This window comes from Eleginops maclovinus, chromosome 3 (genome assembly GCF_036324505.1).
Source record: "Eleginops maclovinus isolate JMC-PN-2008 ecotype Puerto Natales chromosome 3, JC_Emac_rtc_rv5, whole genome shotgun sequence".
Taxonomy (NCBI): domain Eukaryota; kingdom Metazoa; phylum Chordata; class Actinopteri; order Perciformes; family Eleginopidae; genus Eleginops; species Eleginops maclovinus.
Window position 1 is genome coordinate 22,026,308 of NC_086351.1, and position 22,710 is coordinate 22,049,017.

The 22,710-nt window shown below is 39.3% G+C and overlaps 1 protein-coding gene across 3 annotated transcripts in view; it reads right to left on the minus strand.

The window, feature by feature from the left end:
• spire1b (spire-type actin nucleation factor 1b) overlaps positions 1-22,710 on the minus strand; it is a 39,203-nt gene that overhangs the window by 12,982 nt on the left and 3,511 nt on the right. For all 3 annotated transcript variants that reach the window (XM_063879103.1, XM_063879100.1, XM_063879102.1), the window contains exons 2-7: positions 21,058-21,086; positions 9,823-10,059; positions 7,334-7,459; positions 1,530-1,604; positions 1,126-1,290; positions 560-646 (exon numbers count right to left, since the gene is read on the minus strand). In XM_063879103.1, coding sequence (XP_063735173.1) covers positions 560-646; positions 1,126-1,290; positions 1,530-1,604; positions 7,334-7,459; positions 9,823-10,059; positions 21,058-21,086 — 719 coding nt within the window. The remainder of the gene's footprint in view (positions 1-559; positions 647-1,125; positions 1,291-1,529; positions 1,605-7,333; positions 7,460-9,822; positions 10,060-21,057; positions 21,087-22,710) is intronic.

The window sequence follows — 22,710 nt, forward strand, 5'->3', positions numbered from 1 at the left end:
ACTGAGCTCTCCAGGGGCCTACATCATTCATTTTAAACTCTGAGTCTGACGACAAAGTAAAAGCTGTAAAATGAAAAATCTTAAAGTTGTTTAGTTGAAAATAATTTAAGACTGAATAAGCAGCGATTTCACACTTCCCCCTTAATATCCAAAACTGCCTGCAATTTATTTTCTTTCAACAATCAAATGATAATCTTCCAAATGTTTCTGCAATATTATTAGCAAGGCCAAATAGCTCATAGTGGCCATGTAACATGTAAGGCTGGGATTATTGTGAACAGCGAAGCACGTAGCAATGTTTTCCATTCGATTTAAGAATTTAAGACCCATCATATTATTTTTCTTGCCAATTACTGGAGAACTTAACCTCTTGAAATTGTGTTCAAGAAGGCAATTCATTCTTTGGTTGGTAACTGGTCCCAGCTGATGCTCATATGATCTGAGAAGGGGTCAGCCTTAGCCTTCTAAAGGTTTCGAAACTTCAGTTCTGGCTGAATGTTTTCTTAGGCTGCAAGGATTGGTTGTGATATTTAGGTCAATGCTCTTGAGTTTCACTTACAGGGTTGAGAGGTGGTCTGGACCTGATGAACTCCAAGATGACTTCATGTGCGCTCTTCTTTAACCTGGGTGGGATGTTTCCATTTATCTGAAACAGCAGGGGATAAAATATACTAGAAAGGTACAACAGACACACAACTTTCCTGGCCTCAACTTCAAAACGATCAACTTCTATTATTTGTTTTGTTAAACAACAAATTGAGAGATACACTGTTTTATTGTTTCCATCATATTTTCAGCAACGCCAAATAGCTTATTGTTGCCTCTGGCACTATTTTCCATGAGGTTTTGCAACAGTGAGAGCTTTCGGCAGCATTTTCTAACTGTCACAACACTGGTGTTGAAATATTGAAGGCTCAAAGGTGTCAAAACCAAGGGACAGTCACCCTTCAAAGTAATGCACTGCACTGGGGTCCTAAAGAGCATCCCCCCACCCCACAGATGGTTGTAATTTTCCAAGCAATTTCCCATGGGATTTGAACAATATTACAGTAAAAGTGCAGCAATCTGGATATGTGCGTGCACGTGGCCTCAATTTCTATTTGTGGTCCCAATCTGGACACTGACCATGACTTTGCGCAGTTTGTAGCGTTTGGACCTGATGTCATCCATGAGCATCTCATAGGGTGTGAGCTGGAACTCAATGGGCAGAGGGTCGTACTGACGCTCCTGCACCTTCTTCAGCTTGACTCCTTCACGCAGGTCCCTCATTACCTGAACCCAGAACCGAGCCTGACGGAGGAAACAAAGGACAGCATGGGAAATAGATAATACCATAACCCTTTGACTATGAGTTTATTTGGAAAACAGCTCTGTGCACACAGACTCATCAAGGGGAGCGGTTCTATCCATCCATGTAACATCCAGTCATACAGATTTCTTTATGTGTACATGCAGTCATGGATCATCTTTAATAAACCTGAAAAAAAAGTTGCAGCAGGAGGTCAGAGGTTAGGAGTCTTACTGCTTACCCAGTCATCGTTCTGTAGCTCATTCAGGTCTCTGCCAGGCCCCTCTGATGACCCTTCCTCCATCTTACGGAGGTTCTGTATGAAAGAGAGAGAGACAAAGTATGAATGTGAAAGAAGAACACTTACTGTTTGAATCTTTAGCTCTGCTAATGGTGTTGCTGTAAGGATGGTAGTGTTGGTTGATGAGTCGTCTGGACCAGAGGGAAATATCTCAACAACTATTGGATGGATAGCCATGACATAATTGTAATCGCTAGTATCAAGTCTTCTTCAACACATTGGTAGTTTTTTTTCTAAATGATGTTTCCATTCACAGTAAAATAGACAAAGAACAAGGTTATGCCTTAGGGGAGGTCACTACCACCGTATTGTTCATTATTCAGTTGTACTAAAGTAACTGTTAACTTCTTCCAGTAAAAACATGTTTGTTTCTAGTTAAATTAGCATTCAATTAAAAACGTACATGACCTGATTTATATACTTACTTTGCTAACCAAGCTAACGTTTACTATCGCAACCTGATAAGCATTGTTCTCCACCCAAATATTATCACCTGTCCTTCTAGAAAACAATATCTCAAAGGACAGAATACCAAACCGGTTGTCCATAAATTAAATGGTGACATTTCTTTGTTATAATCTGATAGCATGTCAATAGACTGAATTTCATTTAGCGGTTTCCATTTCAGAGTATATGTTTGGGCATGCTGGCACTGTAAATATACAGTCTAGTGACACAACCATTCTCTCACTAACTACAAGTTTTTACATTTATCAATTGAGATGGCTAGGAGTGATATTTGGGCTTCAATATATCTCACAGTTGTTTTGTTAGCTAGTTTGGTTTGTAGGATAAGTACTACAGCCTTACAGAGCTGCTAGCATGTTTTTGACTAAAACAGTAACATTAGCCTTCAAACTAAAATAAACTTGATCACACATTCAGATAAAAAATAACCACAAACCTGACACAATCCCTAACCGTTAGCAGAAAGCACAACTCCTCCATCTTGACACCTGTGTGAACCTGCACAACGTGAGGCCATTAGACTGTTGTAACACACTGACAACCTCTCAGTGGGAAACTTGGAGCTAACCTCTGCTGGTGCTTTAAAGTTCAGCAGAGGACAATTTCAATGTGTGTGAGTTTGTAGAACAAGAAAGAGAAGGAAATAAAATGTAACAAAAAGTGTGTTTTTAAAGCTACAGGCAGACGGAAACTATATCCTGTCTTGTTAATACATGAGGAGAGATACTGACAATCATAAGGAGTCTGCCCAGCTGACAGCAACGTAAAGAGCCCATCCCACCGGGGAAATCACAACTCACTATCATCCTGCCAGAGGAACAGCTGCTTCGACCGGACTGCAGGCTCCATGTAGCTGTTACATAATATCCCTCACAACATAATGCATTTTGCGGCATCATAACTCTGCATGACCACAGTGTATACAGTTATTCAGAGTCATAAGGTCATAATGAGGTGCTTAATGGCTTATGATGGTCCATCCAATTAAAAGAATACTTATTGTGCCAGTGAAGAGCATAAAGGGAGATAAGATCACTTGCTTTTAAACACCATTATCTCATTGGTATGAGTGGTGCATGTTGAAATCAGATCAAAGCCACATATCTCCATTTCAAAAGGTTGGATTAGACAGTACTCTCTTCACTTGACGGGGACGGCATTTTAATTCAAACATGCAAAGCAACCTTCGTGTGGACAGAATGAATAATTAGAGCAATTACCAATAGCATCTAGAACATAATTTTTCAGTAATTCTGCTCTGGTTGTTTTCGGTTTGAGCGCAAAAAAGTGACAAGAAGTACTTATGCACGAGCAAATAGGAGCCAGAGTTATTTCTGTGAATCACCACCAATTGAGAATGGTAATTATATCGCGCTTTTCCTGGCTTTCGAAGATGCTTTACAAGCCAGTACAGAACAAAATAAATGTCGGCTCTTGGCAGCCCTGACTGGCAGTGGTGGACAGATAAACATGAATCTTTTGTGTAGCTCTGCTTACAGACTGGGAAGTGGGGGAGGGATGGCTGAACATCACCCATCTTACCCCTGGGCACTCAAACACACACACAGTCAAACAGGCAGAATTTCAGATAAACAATGGCATTAACAGACTGTGAATGCATGCACCGATGAAGGATGGATACAGAAGTCAAACAATCACATGATGCACGCACCCATGCACACACACTAACATTGGTCTGAATGACTTGCATCACCCTCACCAGTTCACCATGAGGCTCAACAATAATTTACACTTGAAGAAGATATTGAAGTAAAGATTGATAAACGTATCGTTGACTTACATTTAATAACTTCTGTTTATTGCATTTTTAACCTAGTCTTTAATACTATACATTAAATAAATAATCAGCAATACGTAAACTGGGTATTTGACTTGACATTGATATATACACCGGTACAGCTTAAAAGTGCTCTTTGAAGCTGTATTTAGCCAAATGCTAACTTCAGTATGCTACCGTGCTCGTAATAATAACACTTGCATTCTGATGTTAAACAGGTGTAGCATTTACAATGTTAACCGTTTTAGCTGGGCATGTTATCGTGCTAGTGTTAACAAATTAAATCATCACTAAACATTAAGTTGAGCTGGATGTGAATGTGATTGGTTGTGAAGGTTATTCGATCATAAACCAAAGTATTGCATAAATTGAAATGTTTAGCTTATGATGGGGCTTTATAAAAAGTATGAATCAGCAGAGTACAATACATACTGTGGAGATCATAACTGTTTGGAACCATGGGAATGTATCCAATACGCTAGAGTTAAAGTCAGGGGAGTGAAAACATTACTTCTTTACTTTAACAGAGAGTTATGTAACCAACCACATACCCTCTATTCATTCTGATGCATTACACACACTAAAAGGACAGCAGTAGTAGTGCATGGCAGGAAGGAACCCTGGGGTGGAACACACACACACACACACACACACACACACACACACACACACACACACACACACACACACACACACACACACACACACACACACACACACACACACACACACACACACACACACACACACACACACACACACACACACACACACACACACACACACACACACACACACACACACACACACACACAGGAAATGTTCAAGCTCCTGAGGAGAAACAATGCCCAACATGCACTTTATCTTAATGAGTAAGTTGGAGAATTAAAAAAGGACCAGCCTCAATGTGAACTTGGGGAACATAAAATGAAAGTTTTCCAACATTTTCCTAAAGCAACTATTAGTAACTCTTAGAAAGCAGTGGTTATAACGGTTTCTAACAATGAAAACCAGCTAATCACTGCAGTTAAAAAAGTAACTTGCAGGTCGCTGCTTTAATATGGACCCATGACCCATAACAGACAGCATACCAATAATACACTGAAGCAGCATTAATCCTCTGCGGTATGTGCCAAAGTTGGAAACACATTACAATACAGAGCCTCCTATTAATACAAAAGGAGACACAAACATCATTATTTGAATTATGCTTCTCTGGAAATTAGCTGTGTGAAGCTGAACAAATGCTGAATGAGAGTCAGCATGTCTCCGGATATTTTCATCTACTGTATGATGGATATGAACATCAAACATGTCACTCTTTCTTCCACCCACTTCCTCCTATCAGCCCGCAGGGTGTGAGAGCACGGCCTCTCTTCCACACACAGACAGCGCACCAGACTGCCATTACAGTAAGTCTGTATCAATCCTGCTGAGAGCTGGTATTTTCTGTCCAAGATCGAAACATTTTTATGCCAAAAACAGCAAACATTTACATAAATGTAGTCCATTTACTTCAATCGCTACTTTTGCCAGTTTGTAAAATCCCCAAAACAGCATACATGCTATTAGGCAACCATAAAACTGTCAGTGAAGACTATAATTTTTAAAACCAGGATTGCGAATCAAACAAGTAACCAGTAAGTTAATGAAAGTCTGCTTCGGTAATAAAAAGAGATTTTTTTCTGTTATCTTGAAGGGGCCTCCATCAGATCAGAAATGAACAACAAAGGTTAACTGGTATTTTTAATGTTGAATACCGTCTCTATTTGATTGATTTACTGTCACATCTGAGGCATCTCGAAAACAGAATTCCAGAACGTAATAATGTTTTATGGGTCTTTACAAAATGTATAGAGGTAATGTGATACTGTTATGTCTGCTCGTTACAAAGCAAAGTTCCCTCAAGGATCTGAAAATAAATGCACTGCATTTATATAGCGGTTTATCCAGTCTTTACGACCCCTCAAAGCGCTTTACATTTACAAGTCATCATTCACCCATCATACCCCATTCATACAGAGCAGTGTGCCACTTGCTCGAGCAACACTCACTGCACACCTTTGGCCATGTCATCGGGAGCGTCTTAAGTAATTAGCCCAAGGATACATCGATATGTTGACTGCAGGGGACGAGATTGAACCCACAACCTGCTGATGAAGAGACGACTGCACTACCAGTGGTGAATTGGTCCTCATGTTCTCAAGTTAATACCTTAGTAACTTGATGGAACTACTAATTTGCACTACTTGAGGTAACTTTTAATGTATGTATTCAAGTGGCCAGAGCCCTAATGTTGCAAACTAGGCTGGATTTGAAGGACCTAAGGATTATTGTAATAAAGATGTTTTATTTATGGGTTATTAAGCAATCTAAAACCCATTTGCTCTCGCCCCCTTGTTTTTACACCATACAAGCATTTAGTAATGCATAAGAATGTTGAGGATAAGCTGTGAGTCAGAGTTATTGTGTGTTATGTCATAGCTCGAGGTATATAGGCTGTGCACTGACGTGTCCATTCATTTCTTTATTCACGGTCATTACCACGGCGGATGCCTCTGTGTATCAGCAGAGCGCCTCCGCTCCGTCACACACAGCTGTGTGACCGCTGACTGCATGTCTCTGTGTGTCTATGCCTATGTCATGCTACACTCCATCTCATCCTCTCTGAAGTGATGGATTATTATCGAAACAGGCATTATGGATCACTCAGATATGCCTTTTATGCTTTGATGGTTTTCTTATTTGAAATTTACAGCTAAAAGTGAAATATTAATATAGACTTTGTTTTGCATTACCAGAATTGCTAAAACACATGAGCATATGTTTTAATCATGTGTTTTCAGAAATCTTCCTTTTTGTCAAAATGCATAGTGTAATGGAACAATCAATATGCAATCGTATGTCTTTCCATCTCTCAACTCTCTATGTATAAATGTAAAACAGCGGCTAATGGCCAATCAAACATCCTGTCATTAACTAATTTTTCGATTGTTTGTGCCTTTTAAGTCTTTGATGTGTTTATGAGTTTGTATTGTGTGCTTTTAATTGTGCATATGTGCTTCAATACATGTTGTTATTGTACTTTTGTGGGGGTTGTTTTTTGTGCTCGTTTTCTATTAATGCCATTAACCTGCCAGGGACTACACATAAAAATAGACTAGAATAGATGTCCCTTCTTAAATAAATAAATAGAATAACAAAATGTGGCTATGATCTATAGGCACTACAGCTCCACAATCCTAACACTCGTTGATTGCTGGGGTGGGTCGCATGTACAGTAAGGTCACAGTGCTAAATCTTTTTAAAGCGGTGCCTTGCTGCTCTGTGCTTCATGTAAAGGTCAGTCATCATCCTGTGACCTTTCATTAGAGGGGAGTGCCGGGTGCAGTAGGTTCAAGCTGTGTTTTTAAATAAGACTTGTAAAAGCAAAGGCATATGCATTCATCATACCAAGATGATAAAGATAAGAACCCACCTCTTTGGCACTTCTGATCTTCTCCAGGAAAGTACCCAGCTCCCTGGTTTCTGTGTACAGAGCCCGGCACACGGCCTGGTAGTGACCGGGGACGTCGGAGAGACTGGGTAGGTGAGATGTGCACAGCTAGTAAAGAGAAAAATAGTTTTTAGTACACAGTCTATTGACCAAAAACACAACGGTGATAAAGGAAAATGCATTTAGGGGAATTTTTTTTATTTTTGTAAGCCGATAAATGGGTCAATATCCATGTCATTTTGATATATCATCAACAATCCAGTAAAGCGATTTCAGGTTATGTAAAGCCCTGTCTGGGAGCCATGTTTGGGCTCCTTTATGCTTGGTCAACACTGTGTGGTCTATCTGTGTTATTCCTAAATATGATGATCATTTACAAGCTGGCTTGTTAGCTAACAATGCTAAACAAACAACTGTTGGTCAACAGTCCCTCCTCTCCAGCTACAAGATTGCCTAGGATAAGCAACAAGACAAATGGAACTATATTTGGGCAGCAACAAACACATTGATCATTCTGATGAATTTGTTTTCTGTAAATGAACTAATAAAATGTCAGAAAAATGTTGATTTGTTTAAGCTTTGTTATATTATTTTTGTTTTATTCAACCAACAGCCGGTTCGCAATCATAAAGAAATAAGCAATATTCAAATTGAATAGGGAAACTGCAAGCATTAATTTCAATCAACTAACTTATTGAGTCATTGTTGTAGCTTTACCTATTGTTCCGTATCACATCTACCTCAATTAGGGACCGGAATCGTGTTATCAGTTTCTTCTTGATTGCTCCCAGTGTTCAGACTTAAGCAAAACAAATGTAACTGTTATTATTTACTCTGGACTACATTTCATTTTTTACAAGACTCGTCTGCACTGTCACTCAGGGGAACAGAATGTACCCTTGGTCAATGCTTGGCATGCTCTTGGCCTCCATACAGCCGTCTCTGCACAAAGTGTATCCTACATTCATCCTATCACAAGTGTGTGAGTAGAAACAATGCTATATCCAATGTGTGTTTTACAGTTTATTAGGTCAGTACAGTAGGACAAAAGGTGCACTGAGGGAGCACAGAGAGAGAACGGTCACAGGGTGACAAACACAGAGACAACAATTGGAACCGACAGCTAGCTAGCCATCAGGCCAGCCAGACTGCCACACTGCTGAGATACCTCAGACTCGGAGATCAGTGTGTGTGTGTGTGTGTGTGTGTGTGTGTGTGTGTGTGTGTGTGTGTTGGTGTGTTGGTGTGTTGGTGTGTTGGTGTGTTGGTGTGTGTGTGTGTGTGTGTGTGTGTGTGTGTGTGTGTGTGTGTGTGTGTGTGTGTGTGTGTGTGTGTGTGTTCATTATGTAAACAGTGTGGGGCGATGTGAGCTGCGTGTTCGGTTGGACAACAGTGATACATGACTCCCAGCATGGATGAGGCTGGCAGCCAGACTGCACTGTGATTATAATCTCTGTGCTCAGAGCCATCTTTAACATTTTCATTTTCTCACTCGAATGTTTTACTGAAAATCAGTTACCCTCACTGATATCATCTGTACCAGGAATCCATCAGTGATTATTTTTAGTCAATAACTGTTTATCTATTTGAGTTACTTTATCTCGACTGATTCAAATTGCTGTAATACTTCTGACTTCAACAGAATTCACTGTTATTTTCAAACTAACATTTTTGTCCGAAACATAAAATATAGCAATATCATCCAAAAGCATTGGGAGTCATTATTACACTTAGGTGACAATTTTATAAGCCACAGATTGAACATAAAGCATCGTTTTTTCCTTATGTCTTACTTAAACGTGCAGCTTTAAATGTGATATCTTATAAGCTGATGACGTGACAACTACTCCCATATTATATCTGCCTTAAACAGAAAATGATGTGTTTTACATTTCCAGCAAAAGCAAGAAATGTCAGTGTTGGGGAAACAGGACCCAACTGCAGTAAATCCAGGGGAAGCAGGTAAGGGTCAAAAACAAAAAGCGAGCTTTATTCAAAAGCTGTTGATGAAAACATGAATCAAGGGGAACACAGGACATGAAAAACACTTAGCTCCAGACATGAAGGGCGACAGGAACAGGCAGGTCACATGGACACGATCAGGGAAGAAATGACGATGACCGAGCAACAGACAAAAGGGAAACAGGGACTAAATACACATGGGTAATCACAAGAGAGAGACAGCTGGAAGGGGGAGGAGAAACACAGGGGCAACAGGTGAACACAATAACGCAATCAGGCACAGGAGGGAAACGCAGACAGGAAGTGAAACTTAAAGAGTGACACAAGTGGGGAAAACATTTCAAAATAAAACACAACACAAAGACATGACAGATACGAAACACGGATCATGACAAGAAAGGTTTGTTTGCAGTCAGTCCAAACCACCTGATAGTTAGTTTCAATAGCCAACATAGCTGAACAAACAGAATAGATTGCAGCAGTCACCTTCTCAGCTACTGTGTACATACCTCAAGGATATCTCTGTAGCCGTGGACGCTGCAGATGTTGTCAGGGTCATCCTCCGGCTCATCCTCTTCCTCTGTTGCCTCATAGCCTTCGTCGGGGCAGGCGTCCCTCTCAGCCTCGGCCATGTTGGTCATGAGGTCGATGAGCTGCTCCAGAGGGGGGCTGAGCTCCCTCTCCTCATTCTCCTTCAGTCCATAATCCAGAGCCTTGTAGATCATGATGCCCAAAGACTCAATCACCTGAGAGAGCACGGGAGAAAAAAGCATTCAGGCCAGTTGTACACACACTGTCAATTTTCTATATTTACACTCATTCAACTGTCTTACTTTCCTCTGTTAAGTATTATATCTATGAACATAATGTTACTTCCAAGAATTGTATTTGCACACAATACAACGCAAAACGCACAGTGTAAAAAAGATCCAATTAAATAACTGGGGTCTGATGATAAAGATGGAAGTTTGTATATTAAGCAAGCAATACAATACATTTTGAAGAATGCATAAACATTTTTTCCTGAATATTTTTCTGTTGTTCATCTGACACATCATCAAAACAAACATGTATTTCTGTCTTTGTTATGCAATATGATCCTCTATTGTGTTTCAATCCTGAGCTTAAACATCTGTATAAGGTGACCTCATGACTCAACATTTGACGAGAGAGCTCCCTCCGTCATTCATAAGCACACGCAAGAACACACTGGCCTTTCATAGGCTGACGCTGGGGGCCAATTACTGATAGTAGCTCTTGTGATTAACTGACGCATGGAAAAAGGAAAACACCATCATCACATCACGCATGTCCTCATGTGGATAGTCAGTCTTTTAAAGGAGAAGGGAGTTCATAGGTATGTCATTAGAGAGGTCATCTGTCCTTTGAGACTCATTTTACACTTTCAGGACCTAATGATACTCCACCCAACAGTTTGGCTTGAAAGACGACTATATTTAAAGTTGGGAAGTTGTTAAAAAAAACAGCGCATCATCCAATCATTCCTGAAGCATATGAGTTGTTACGCTGAACATGGTTTTTGCACAGCCACAATACGTCTTAAAAGTTTAGGTCACATTAGTCACGATGGACAACCTAAAGCTTAGGAACCACTATAAAGCATTAACAACAAGCAATGCTATGGGTTTTATATGGTCCTTGTGATATTTTATCTCTGTCATAAAAACTATTTTCTATGCAGTGGCAGCATTTAGTGAATGGCAACTTTGGGAAAAAGTGCAATAGCTAACACATCATAAACATATTAGCTCAAAAACTCAATGTAGCATGATGACACTTTAGCTAACTGTTTCTTATTCACACAGACTCAGAACAACATTAGTATTCATTTGCGCTAGTGTTTCTGACAAATATTACTTTTACTTTTAGCTTTGAATTGTTTTCCACCAATGTTCCCAAAGTGGGTGGGAAAATGTGTCTTTTTAGCTACTGAATTGTGCTCTGTGTTAGCTGCTAACTTTGCTAGCAGATTAGCTAGCTAACCCTCTGCTAACATAGGCCTACTGCCTGCTTAATATTCAATCACCACTGCTTACTAAATTACAATTATATGCCAACTGTCTTTACTGAAATAAAAACAAAAGAACGTTGTCCAGGCATCACATTTCTTTATGTTTTGCAACGTAACCATTCCAAGTTTCAGCTAAATGAAATTTCAAAACATAAATGTAAATCAACATTACCTCTCACTCAATTTAATATTTTCCAATATTATTTTTTAAGTAAATAAAAAGTAAGAATTTGGTAAGTTAATAGTGCAATATAACTTTAATTATAACATGTTACATAATGCGTATAACACTGTACAGTTATAATTCTAAGCACTTGTTATAATGACTTATATGGTCACATAGTCATAATACATTAAACTCTATTTATAATGCATTGTCGTCACCAATAATTTGCATTACAATGTGATTATAAGTTACACTCAATGGATATTTTTTGCTTTAAGTGAAGTTAAAAAAAAAAAAGTATTAAAATGCATTATAAGTATGCTTGTAATTTACAAAAATATAATAATTTCACAAAAAACACAACATGTCTACATCGGTGGTTGGTGGATGTTGGTAAGATGCCATGCTCAATTATAGCACTCAATCCGCCCTGGAATTGAAGAGTCACGGTAGATAAAGGCAACAATGTCAAAGCCAAGACAAAAGACAAGAGACGGAAATCACACGGGGGATTATTCTGCAGCACTGCACCCAGAGAAAAGACAGAGATGGAGCGAGACAACAAATAAAACACAGAGATAAAAACAACTGTGAGAAAGGGGATGCAAGACGGAGGGACAGAGACAAGGATCAGAGACAGAGAGGTATCAGGGACAGGAAAATAAGAAGTGAATGAGAGGAAGAGGGTCATTGAATGGCTCAGAGAGGTCATGAGCGCGGTGAAAGGTGAGAGATCAGGAGAAACAGAATCGTGTGTGTGTGTGTGTGTGTGTGTGCAGACATGAAGATCAAGAGCACATCAATGGACATTCATAGAGGAAGGAGGAGTCATGAGAGGCCTGTCCTCCTCTCCCCATCAGGGGTTCGGCTGAATGCCACCTCTTTGTCTAAGCTCTGATATATGACACCATGATATAATACACACACACACACACACACACACACACACACACACACACACACACACACACACACACACACACACACACACACACACACACACACACACACACACACACACACACACACACACACACACACACACACACACACACACACACACACACACACACACACACACACACACACACACACACACACACACACACACACACACACACACACACACACCTCCAGGGACCTGATGTAACCTCAGGATATAACTGAGAGATCCTCCTCAGTGAAGCATGTTGCAGAAAATGTGACAGATATGAAATGTTCAGCCCTACCCAGCAGCTAATGGTTTTATATTCTGAAGCATGTGGATTTTCAGGCTCCTGATTCTTATCCGCAACTTATCTAAAACCACGTCTTCGAGAATTCAGTCAAAGGCTGTCACAGTATCTGATCCGCAAAAGAAGAATCACTTCAACGGATGGAATAAATGAAAGGCTGCGCTGATGGGTTTGACAATTTTTCACTTTCAATTTAACAAAATGAAAGAATTGGTCCTTTAGTATTTTGCAGAAGTCAATCCAATAGCTGAAGTCAATCAGATAGAAATCGAAAATTCTTCCTTAATAGGATCTAAGGCATTGAATGGCAACGAATGGCTACCTTTTAAAATGTACTAATCGTGTTTCATGCTCTTTTCTCTTGGTTTAATTCAGATTCAAGACCTTTTAACACTCAGTTAAAGACAAAAACAATTGCAATAGGTACACAAACTTACATTACTAAATACATATAAAGTTTGAGCCCAATATTAGCAACTCTCCTACAGTTTGGTTCTTTGATTGCCAGGATCTTAAAAGTGACATTCTCCAATATTTTTCAACCATGACCTTCATGAATAGGTGGTCCTCTGATTTTATTTTTGACGAGTGGAGAAGAAAGGGTGTTGTCACATAAAAAAATATTTGCAGCCATACACAAACCTTGAATGTAACTTCCATATGCCTAATTATTCTTTCTTTTTTGGACCTTTCATAAAATCTTAAAGCAAACTTCTAGATGAACAGTTTCGAGTCCCAAAAAATGTATTTCCAGAAAAGAAAACCAATTCAATTCAAGGTTACAAGACCTGTAAATGTCATATTATCTTGCCATTAGTTTGTTCCAATAGCATGTACTGCACGAATACTTTGTGTCTGCATGCTTTGATATGATTCATAAGTAGAGAACAAACCTTGGAAGAAAAAAATGTTGCCTTTTGGGGAGAACACATTGGTTTTGACTGTGGTGACCAAATTAGATATGCCATTGACCGATGTTCCATTCTTTTAAGATACAAAACAATAAGAAAATTATCACAGACAAATATGTGAGCCTGATAAATTCATTTCTTACACATTCCTCTCAAATAATTAAGTTAAATCTATGACAGATTGTAGTTAATAATATTCCTTGTGACTGTGCAGCGTCTTACTCTTGACATGGAGACAGGCTAAAGCAAACATGTCTCCATTCTACTTAGAAATCTCCCTGACTGTTTCCCAGGCCTCCAGGCGACCAAGCAGAATGATGGGATGGAAGGGAGGAAGAGGTGTAGAGGAAGCGGAGAGGAAAAGAGGATAAGAAAGTGGGGCGAGGATGAATATGTCAACTGAAGCAGATTTGCCAGAGCAGCAAAGTGAAGCAGTGGCCATCATCACAGGCAAGAATAACATCAAACAGTTTGGCTTACATTGCAGCATTCCTAAGACACTGAGACCTGGCGAGCTGGCCCAAGTAAAAACCATTGTGACGCACAGGGAAATGTTTTTTATAGAGAAATTAAACCACTGCAAACACCTCATTACCTTACCTGAACTTAGTCTTAATAAGTAATGGCTTCCTGATACAAAAGCTTGGATAAATAGTCACCTTGCTAGCTTCAAATTCTTCCTCAGTCACATGTTTATCACATTAAAGGCCCCTACCTTTACTGTCAATATCCATCTACCATTCACCTGTATGTTTAATTTTTTTAATATTATATAAGGGGACATGTGCATGTTATGTCCAGGTGTCAGTTTCCGATCCATTCAAGGTTGAATTTCTCTTCAGCTTGCAAAATGAGCTTTAGTACACAGCTCAGATATAAAAAGGCTTCAGAACATCAACACAATATGACATGACAGCAGATCTTTATGTTGACAAGGGTACATGTAACATCTAGACCTTGTTCAGTAAATCACACATTTATAATAGCAGCATCTGGGTAAATATAGCCAGGTGTTTGTTGACATGCTCTGGTCTTTTGTCTTGTGGTGTTTTATAGTGTGGAGTCCAAAGTAAAAATGAATCAAACCCAAGACCTTTCCGACTTAATTGAGTGTTTTATAATTATTAAATCTGCCAACCCCCAAAAAGTGTACAATATATTTCCATATTTTTTGGTTCAAAACATTAAAAAAATATCCTGACATGATGAGCCGGTTAAGATGTTACACTTTTAATGTCGATCAATGAGCATGCTAAGCAGCCAGCACCAGCCCATATTGTCTCGTAACACCACTTGGCATCTCTGAGAGACAGACCTTAGTTTAGCTAGCTCAAGCAGCACAGGGGGTAGGATCTCCTGGTAAACCAGGGCAGAATCAGCACCTGTCCTTTTCTTCGGTTACATATTTATTCCTAGAGCTGCCGCTTTTTTTCAAGTTTATCTCAATTTGGATTTAATCCAACTAGAAAACTATCAAAGCATGCAGCCCCTGGATAGCTGCACAACACTCAATGGCTCCAACAAAAAGAACCCCTAAGGTATCATGTTGTGTATTATAAGTGATATCAAACAGGAAATGACAATGTTACTTCATTTTCTGTCGCTTAACTAATCAATTGATATTGTTTCAACACTATTTATCAACTCCCCATGATTAAATCCAGTTTGGAATGTGTTGTTAAAAGGGATGAGAGAAATGAAATACATGTTTAAATGACAGGATGAGGGGAAAATTAGCTCATAACTGCACTGTCTCACCAGGGAAGGTCAGGACGTTATGGTCTGCTTTGCATTTTGAGTGGAGTCAGACAAAGACCACAGCTGTTAGACTGTTAAACCCATTAGTTTTAGCTATGTAGCTTTGTGTGATTCTCACAGGCCAAACACCAGAGCCAATTGTGCTAATTAAATGCTAACTTAATGCTAAGAGACTGCATGCCAAAGCCTACCATCCATCACTGTTAGCCAAGCAGCAGAGGTTTACCAGCATCAGCATAAACTGGTCTGAATTAAAGTATTTTAGAAACAATGTGGGGATTTATCAAATTTATATTAAATCCTTATTGAGTTCGCTGGATTTAGATCATAGCAGTGAAAGTAAGCCAAGTAGAATTTTATTTAGAATAAAATAAAATGTTCTCTATCTTGATTACTGTCCTTTTAGACCTTTATTATAACACATCCTCTATTATTTATTGCACATCTATGACAATAAGATCCTGGAATTCAGGCTCAGTGTCATCTGGTTCCATTTCATTTGAATTCTTAACAACACATCCACGATTTTTAGACGTGTCAGTATTGAGCAGCTTAGTCTCTTCCTCTTATATTAACTCCAGGTCCATAAATTAAGACGTACTGTGACTAAAATGCAAAGCAATAATGCCAAACAGAACATTTGCAAATGAACAAGGCAAAGCTGTGCTGATGGGTTTTGCAGATCTATTATCATTAACCACAGCGTATAGATATCTATACATAGATATATATACAGTATGTATATAAAAACATAGATAAATAACGTATAATCAATCATAAAGTCAACAAGCGCAGCCGTCCCAGCTGTATGCATCACTTTTTAGTGGTCCCGTTTCCTTTTTGGGTTAAACTTCTTGCAGCTTTTTTTTTTTTTGCATCATTTTACATTTCTGCATTTCAGGGCAAATCCATCGTAAAGACTCTGAAATATTTCAATCCGAAGGGGAAAGATTTTAACTTCATAGTGGCTCTACATGAAAAGTCAGAGGATGATCAAAGTTACCAGGATTCATCATCTGGGAACCACGAATACCTGCACCCGACATTAAACAAATACTATTAAATACAATAATGTAGAGTTTGAGTTATGTGACATTTTGTATATAGAGGGCACGCAGAGCATCATTCAATTGGGAACAGAGGAGAGGGAAGAAGGCTGAAGTATTATTCTCTATCACGGATAGAGAAGCATATGCTGTGTTATTCATACTGTATCCGCTATGACCTTTCTTCTGATTAGACATATTTAATCAGATCAAGGATAATAAAAACAGGGGGAAACACACAAAAGAATTGAGAAAAACACACTTATGGGATTATAGTCAAATAAATCCACCCACTTGATGATTGACGACATTAAAGTCTGATTTATTTGCCCTCAGGCACAAACAAACACCAAGCAGATTCCTGTCTGAGATTGTTACGCCTGCTCTGACTGTCATATGACTGAGTGCGGTGCTTGGGTTTGTCTGGAAGTGGAAACATGACCTCACATACAGAACAAAGGAAACACTGAGCCAAAGCACATACATGTTTACTTTACATCTTCTCCCTTTGCTATTTCACTTTTTATCATGAACACACAAAGCATAAAAGCAAATGCTATTCCAAGCATAGACTTTGATAGCTCCTAACATCCTTTTCTGTTTATGCTAAACACTAAATCTGACGTTAACCTCTAATCCCTTCCTAGATTTCAAAGCTCAGACATTAGGGGAGCATGGAGCATGCACAGTTAAACATTGACAGAGGGGGGTGTGATGAAGCATAATCCACAGTGGGTTATCCTGCATCACGGGATCAGAGGGTCTAACTAGCATGGCTACAGGGGTCAACAACAAATTCCTTGCAAAATGGAGCAAATAAAGATTGGCAAATGTGTTGTTACAAAAATACCATTAGATAACCAATGAGGTGAGGTGCTGGACTGATTAAAAATATAACATTTCCAACTTTCTATCAGGCTGCACATAATGCCATCAGAATCAGAAATCCTTTCTTGGTCCCCTAGATGGGACCTTTACAGAAAAACACAACAGTTCAGGTAACAGTCCAAAATAATAGAGTGTTTTCCCTTTCCTGTAGTGTGTTATATGGTTTGTGTGCATATAAATGGTCTGCAAAGGCTATAATCCCTGTGGTCCCTCCAGAGGGTGTTTCTCTCCCCTGCCTTAAATTGAACTCCTTTGTTTACTTCAGAAACATAATGACACCCCATACACTCACACTTATATAGGCTAGCAATAAAAAACATTGAACACGATAGGCATAGGGGCGGGACATCTCTAAGCAGTTGACCAATCACAACAGAGCCGGCCAGCTAACCAATCAGAGCAGACTAGGCTCTGGTTTCAGACAGAGGGTGAAAAGAGGTCCTGCAGCACAGGCAGTATGAGAAAAATAAAGAGCTTTTTGAACATTAAAGCATGGAGACATGTCACAGGAGAGGCACTTAATCCAAATATGAAAATAAAGAGAAATAGGTCACATCTATGGTAAAAAAAAATAAAAAAAGAAGCAGCATTTTAAGAGCTAAGTATAAAAAGGTGAAATTGTATAGTATTGCACACAACAGAGTATTGTGGACTTGGTTATCATGATAACCATATAGAGCCTTGCCAGGAGCTTGGTTCATTTGTTCTGAGGAAAGCAGCATCATCTGACATTCCCAGCCGCATCATTTGCTGGAGTTCACGCTGTTTGAAAGCCACGTGCACATAACGTGTCAGCTATGACTACACATGTGTTCCGGTTCATCCAGCTTTGGGCTAATTCCACTTTGTATGCTATAGTAGAATGCCTCTGCTGCAGGATTTAACGCTGCACAGCATAAATCGCTCCAACTACTCTCCAGTAGTTTTGTCAGCCAGTCTGTAACACACTGCATTGTGAGAACTCATTTCCAGTGCAAAGCTGCTTAGTGGAGATTTGTCTATACAGTTTCACATTCTCTGGATCTACAGTGAACCGTGTGTGTGTGTGTGTGTGTGTGTGTGTGTGTGTGTGTGTGTGTGTGTGTGTGTGTGTGTGAGAGTTATTCCCTGCCCATCTGTTATCACAGCCTTATTACCCAGTGCAATTCCAGAGCCCCCTGAAAATGAGTGCAACATCAATGTGCAACCTCTCAGATACAAAATAATGTCAGACGGAAACCATGTCTACGCTTTGATAAATCAATCAAAGCATCCAATAAATCAATTAACCACAATAAGATTTTATAGGGGCCATATTATGCTAATTTTAAGTGCTCATATTTGTATTTTGTGTCTCTACTGTGACATGTCTCCATGCTTTAATGTTCAAAAAGCTCTTTATTTTCCTCATACTGCCTGTGCTGCAGCACCTCTTTTCACCCTCCGTCTGAAACCAGAGCCCAGTCTGCTTTGATTTGTTAGCTGGCCGGTTCGCTTGTGATTGGTCAACCGCTTAGAGATTGTCCTCGGTGTATCACGTACAATGTGTTAGGGTGCTAGTCAATAGAATCGCAATTGTCACATAGTGGTGTCACTATTTTAACGGAAGTAAACAAAGAAATCCAATGGAGGCGTTTCAGGCAAGGGGGTAGTATGTGGGAGACAAACTCCCTCTAGAGGGAACTTTGGGGTTTTAGCCTTTACAGACCATTTACATGCACAAAAAATGTTACACAATAAAGGGAACGGAAATACCTCAAAGCACAATAGGGCCCCTTTAAAATAACCCATCTTAAACATCCAGCAAAATACTCCTAAAACGCAAAAGCAGAGAAGCTAAACTCTGCACACTGTAAGACCTAAAAGCTATTAGCACAACAACTACCAGCAGTTGATTGATGATAGTATAGTTAGAAAGAGTGTGGAGGAGGGACTATTTTACACAGCCCTTTAATTAGGGCTGAACTGATCCCAGAGCTGCCATCAAACAGGAGGCCTTGGAGGGTGACATTTCCTACCAGTCAATCTGAGATGCCAGCTGGGGGCTGTGGGGCGGGTGGAGGAAATGACAGGGTGAACACAAGCATGGAGAGGAAGGCTGGGACACATGCCAGGGAATGGGGAGTGGGCTTCTCTACTGACAGATTTCTCCTTTGTCTTGTCATAGTGATTTTAAAATGGCACTAGCTGCCATTGTAAACTATTTACAGCAATGCTATGCATCTCATTGTATACACAGTAGGGGACACACTATACTGCATTTTACTGAACATGTTTGCATGCACAAATAGGCATTGTTTAACCATACTTCCCCTTCTTCATTCAGCCCCCCTCATTAAATCCCTTTCACACAAAACTCTTACTCAGCAAAGATGAGGAAAACTAGCAAATTCAGAAAATGGGGGGTAAGCAAAAAGCTGTTGAGGGGAAAAGATAAAAAATATATTCAGACTTCATTTGATTTACAGCAGACAGTGATTGTTTTCGTTTGGTGGTCTTTTATGGACATAATGACTTTATGACCGCATCAAGGGAAGAAAGTCTCAGTCTGTTTCATTTCTGTCTCGACAGTATATAAGAATTGATTTTATTTTGGTCCTTGTATCATCAGTAAAAGATAATGGAGGATTAAATTGTTAAGAATATAACAAATGTGTATCTGTTTTTTTTATCTGAATACAAACAGAAATTTAAATATGACTTGTATGCTGTACGAGAGATGAGACATGATGTGAATAAGTCAGTCTGAGAGGAGTTACTAACTTTGGAAAGAGTCTGGCTAGCAGTTTCCTCGTTTCCAGTCTTTATGCTAAGCTAACCTTGTACCTCACTTTTTAGCTTGTCTTCTCACCTAACTCTCGGCAAGAAATGTATAAGCTCAAAACCCAAAATAAGCAACTACTGATATAAAGTATTATCCTTCCGTCATTGGTTTGTGAGCTCCAACATGCTGGCAAAACAATTATTTAGTAATGTTGATGGTGGTGCAAGTTTAACTCTCCGTCAACAACTTGGATTGCCTTGTGTTTGTTTTGCTGCTAAATTTGTTATCCATGCAATGTTTAGTCTAAAGCTCCCTGCTAAACTAATTGCCTATTTAAAAAAGCATTTACACTTATTCCATTATTAAAGGTATTATTCCAGCAGCAGTGTTCCCGCAGCAGCTGCATTTCAGGCATGAGGATTAACACATCACACCCACACAGCTTAAGACAGTTTCTGCCACAGCACTGTACCCACTGTAATATGCTTTCTGTTGTTGGCTGTCCGACCTCTTCTACTGTTACTGGTTACCAATAGGGAAAGGTAGGTATTTAATATGGAGAAAATGCTGTTATTGTGGTAAAGAACTGCCATTATCTCTCTGTCTGCACAACCATATATTTCCCTTCATCAGTATCTTGTTGAAGGATTGAGTGCTTCCCGGTAGTCTGGAGGTTTTGGAAGTAATCAACAAAAACATTCCGAACTAAGTCTCGAAACTCGTTACACCCAAACTAATTTGTGACCAAAACCAATCCTTCACATATATATTTCTCTTTTTACCACCAAGCACCAGGGTTACAAAAAATATCAAGTAAACATTGCCAAAGCACAGTCGGTTATTCCAGAGTAAATGTGCCCTTTGCATTCATAGCAAATATGTCAGCATACAAATGGATCAAACCTCTGTGAACATGTGATGCAGAAACACAACAAATACAGCAGGAGAAGAGTGGAGTGACTCACCTCTGTTGTTGTGCATGGGCTGTATTTACCTGCAGGGAAACAAGAAAGCAGCATTAGGATGAGCAGCAGATCACACACACATGGAAAGCCTGTTCCATTACAGTGCAAAGATGTATGACTGACATGTGAGGATGATCTTGGCCATTAAAAATCAATGGCAGTGCATTACTTTTGATGTTGTACTTTCTCTACAGCTGCGTACCCAATGGATCTAAGCAATGGAGATTAATCACTCCAGATGCCAGACATTTTTGTCACTGATGGAAAATCTCAGGCGACAGGAGATTGCGGATCTCTGCTATCAAGTGAGAACTTCATCAACATAAATGTGGCTTTAACAACCAGTACCCTAAAGACTTGTTTTCATTCTTTTTAACACTAATCAGAAACAGAACATAGAGCTAATGCTTATATTAAGTGCATAGTGCAGCTTTAATGAATAAGGCTGGACATATTCTTAGTTGCCCCAAAAATCCCATGGAAAGACCAAAATCAACAAAAGAAAGATATATTATATGTTGTTCTATTTGGTATTTATGTAAACATTTTAAAGTCAAATATTTCAGTGTTTGAATGATAATCATCTTCATGAACCTGTGATAATGCTGAAACGTGAACAAACTATAGGCTAACAATCCGTTACTCCACTTAACACAGTGAGCATCATAAACCGTCCATAAGCCCCGAGTCTATTCATTCCTACTCAAAACTGAAATCTTTAAGAACTGTTTTCAGTCAAAGAGTCGGTTGTTCAACAGCTTGGCCATTTAGCTTTAAGCAAATTTACTGAAAACGGAAATATAACTAAGCATTTGTTAGGAACTATTTTCAGCTGAGGATTAATACACATTTGGTGTGCCACTGAATATTTCCAGTAAGCATGATGGGGAATGTGAGATTGATTCTATATAGTGTTTATGTTATGACGTTAAAAGAGCATTTCAACCAGTGCAAAAGCATTCTGTCAATAGTTTTTGGACAAACAATGACTGGTGGTATTAGGATCAATTCAGTTGGTTTTGGTTCAAGGAATGTAATTGGCTAAAGTAGTATAGGAGATAACTGCATTATTTTATAAATACTTATATTACTAGTAAGTATTTAAAGGATGGTGGAATTTTAAAAAGGCGATTTTTTTTTCTCTGACAGTTTGCTCTGTGGTTAAGAATCTTTGTAGCTTGCAGCTAACTTATCAGTGATTACACATTCCCTTTCTCATTAAATAAAACCAGCGTAATTCATCTGCGCTCCTGCTCTCAATCCGTAAACTAGACCAGTTTTAATGAAAGATCTGTGTCATTTCTAATTACTTTTTAGCAGCATGTGATCTCTGATGACAAACCTCCTTCCAGGAAGCCGTGTTCCCTGAAAGTACTTCCTTTCAATAAGAAGACCCACTTAAATGTTTCTCCAGGCTACATCTGCACAGCTGTTACATCATGAACAAACAGATGACCCTCCTAACAAATGGCTGTTTTGTATAGTAACACACAGTAATTCAACGTCACAACAGGGCTGACATTATACAGTGTGTGTGTGTGTGTGTGTGTGTGTGTGTGTGTGTGTGTGTGTGTGTGTGTGTGTGTGTGTGTGTGTGTGTGTGTGTGTGTGTGTGTGTGTGTGTGTGTGTGTGTGTGTGTGTGTGTGTGTGTA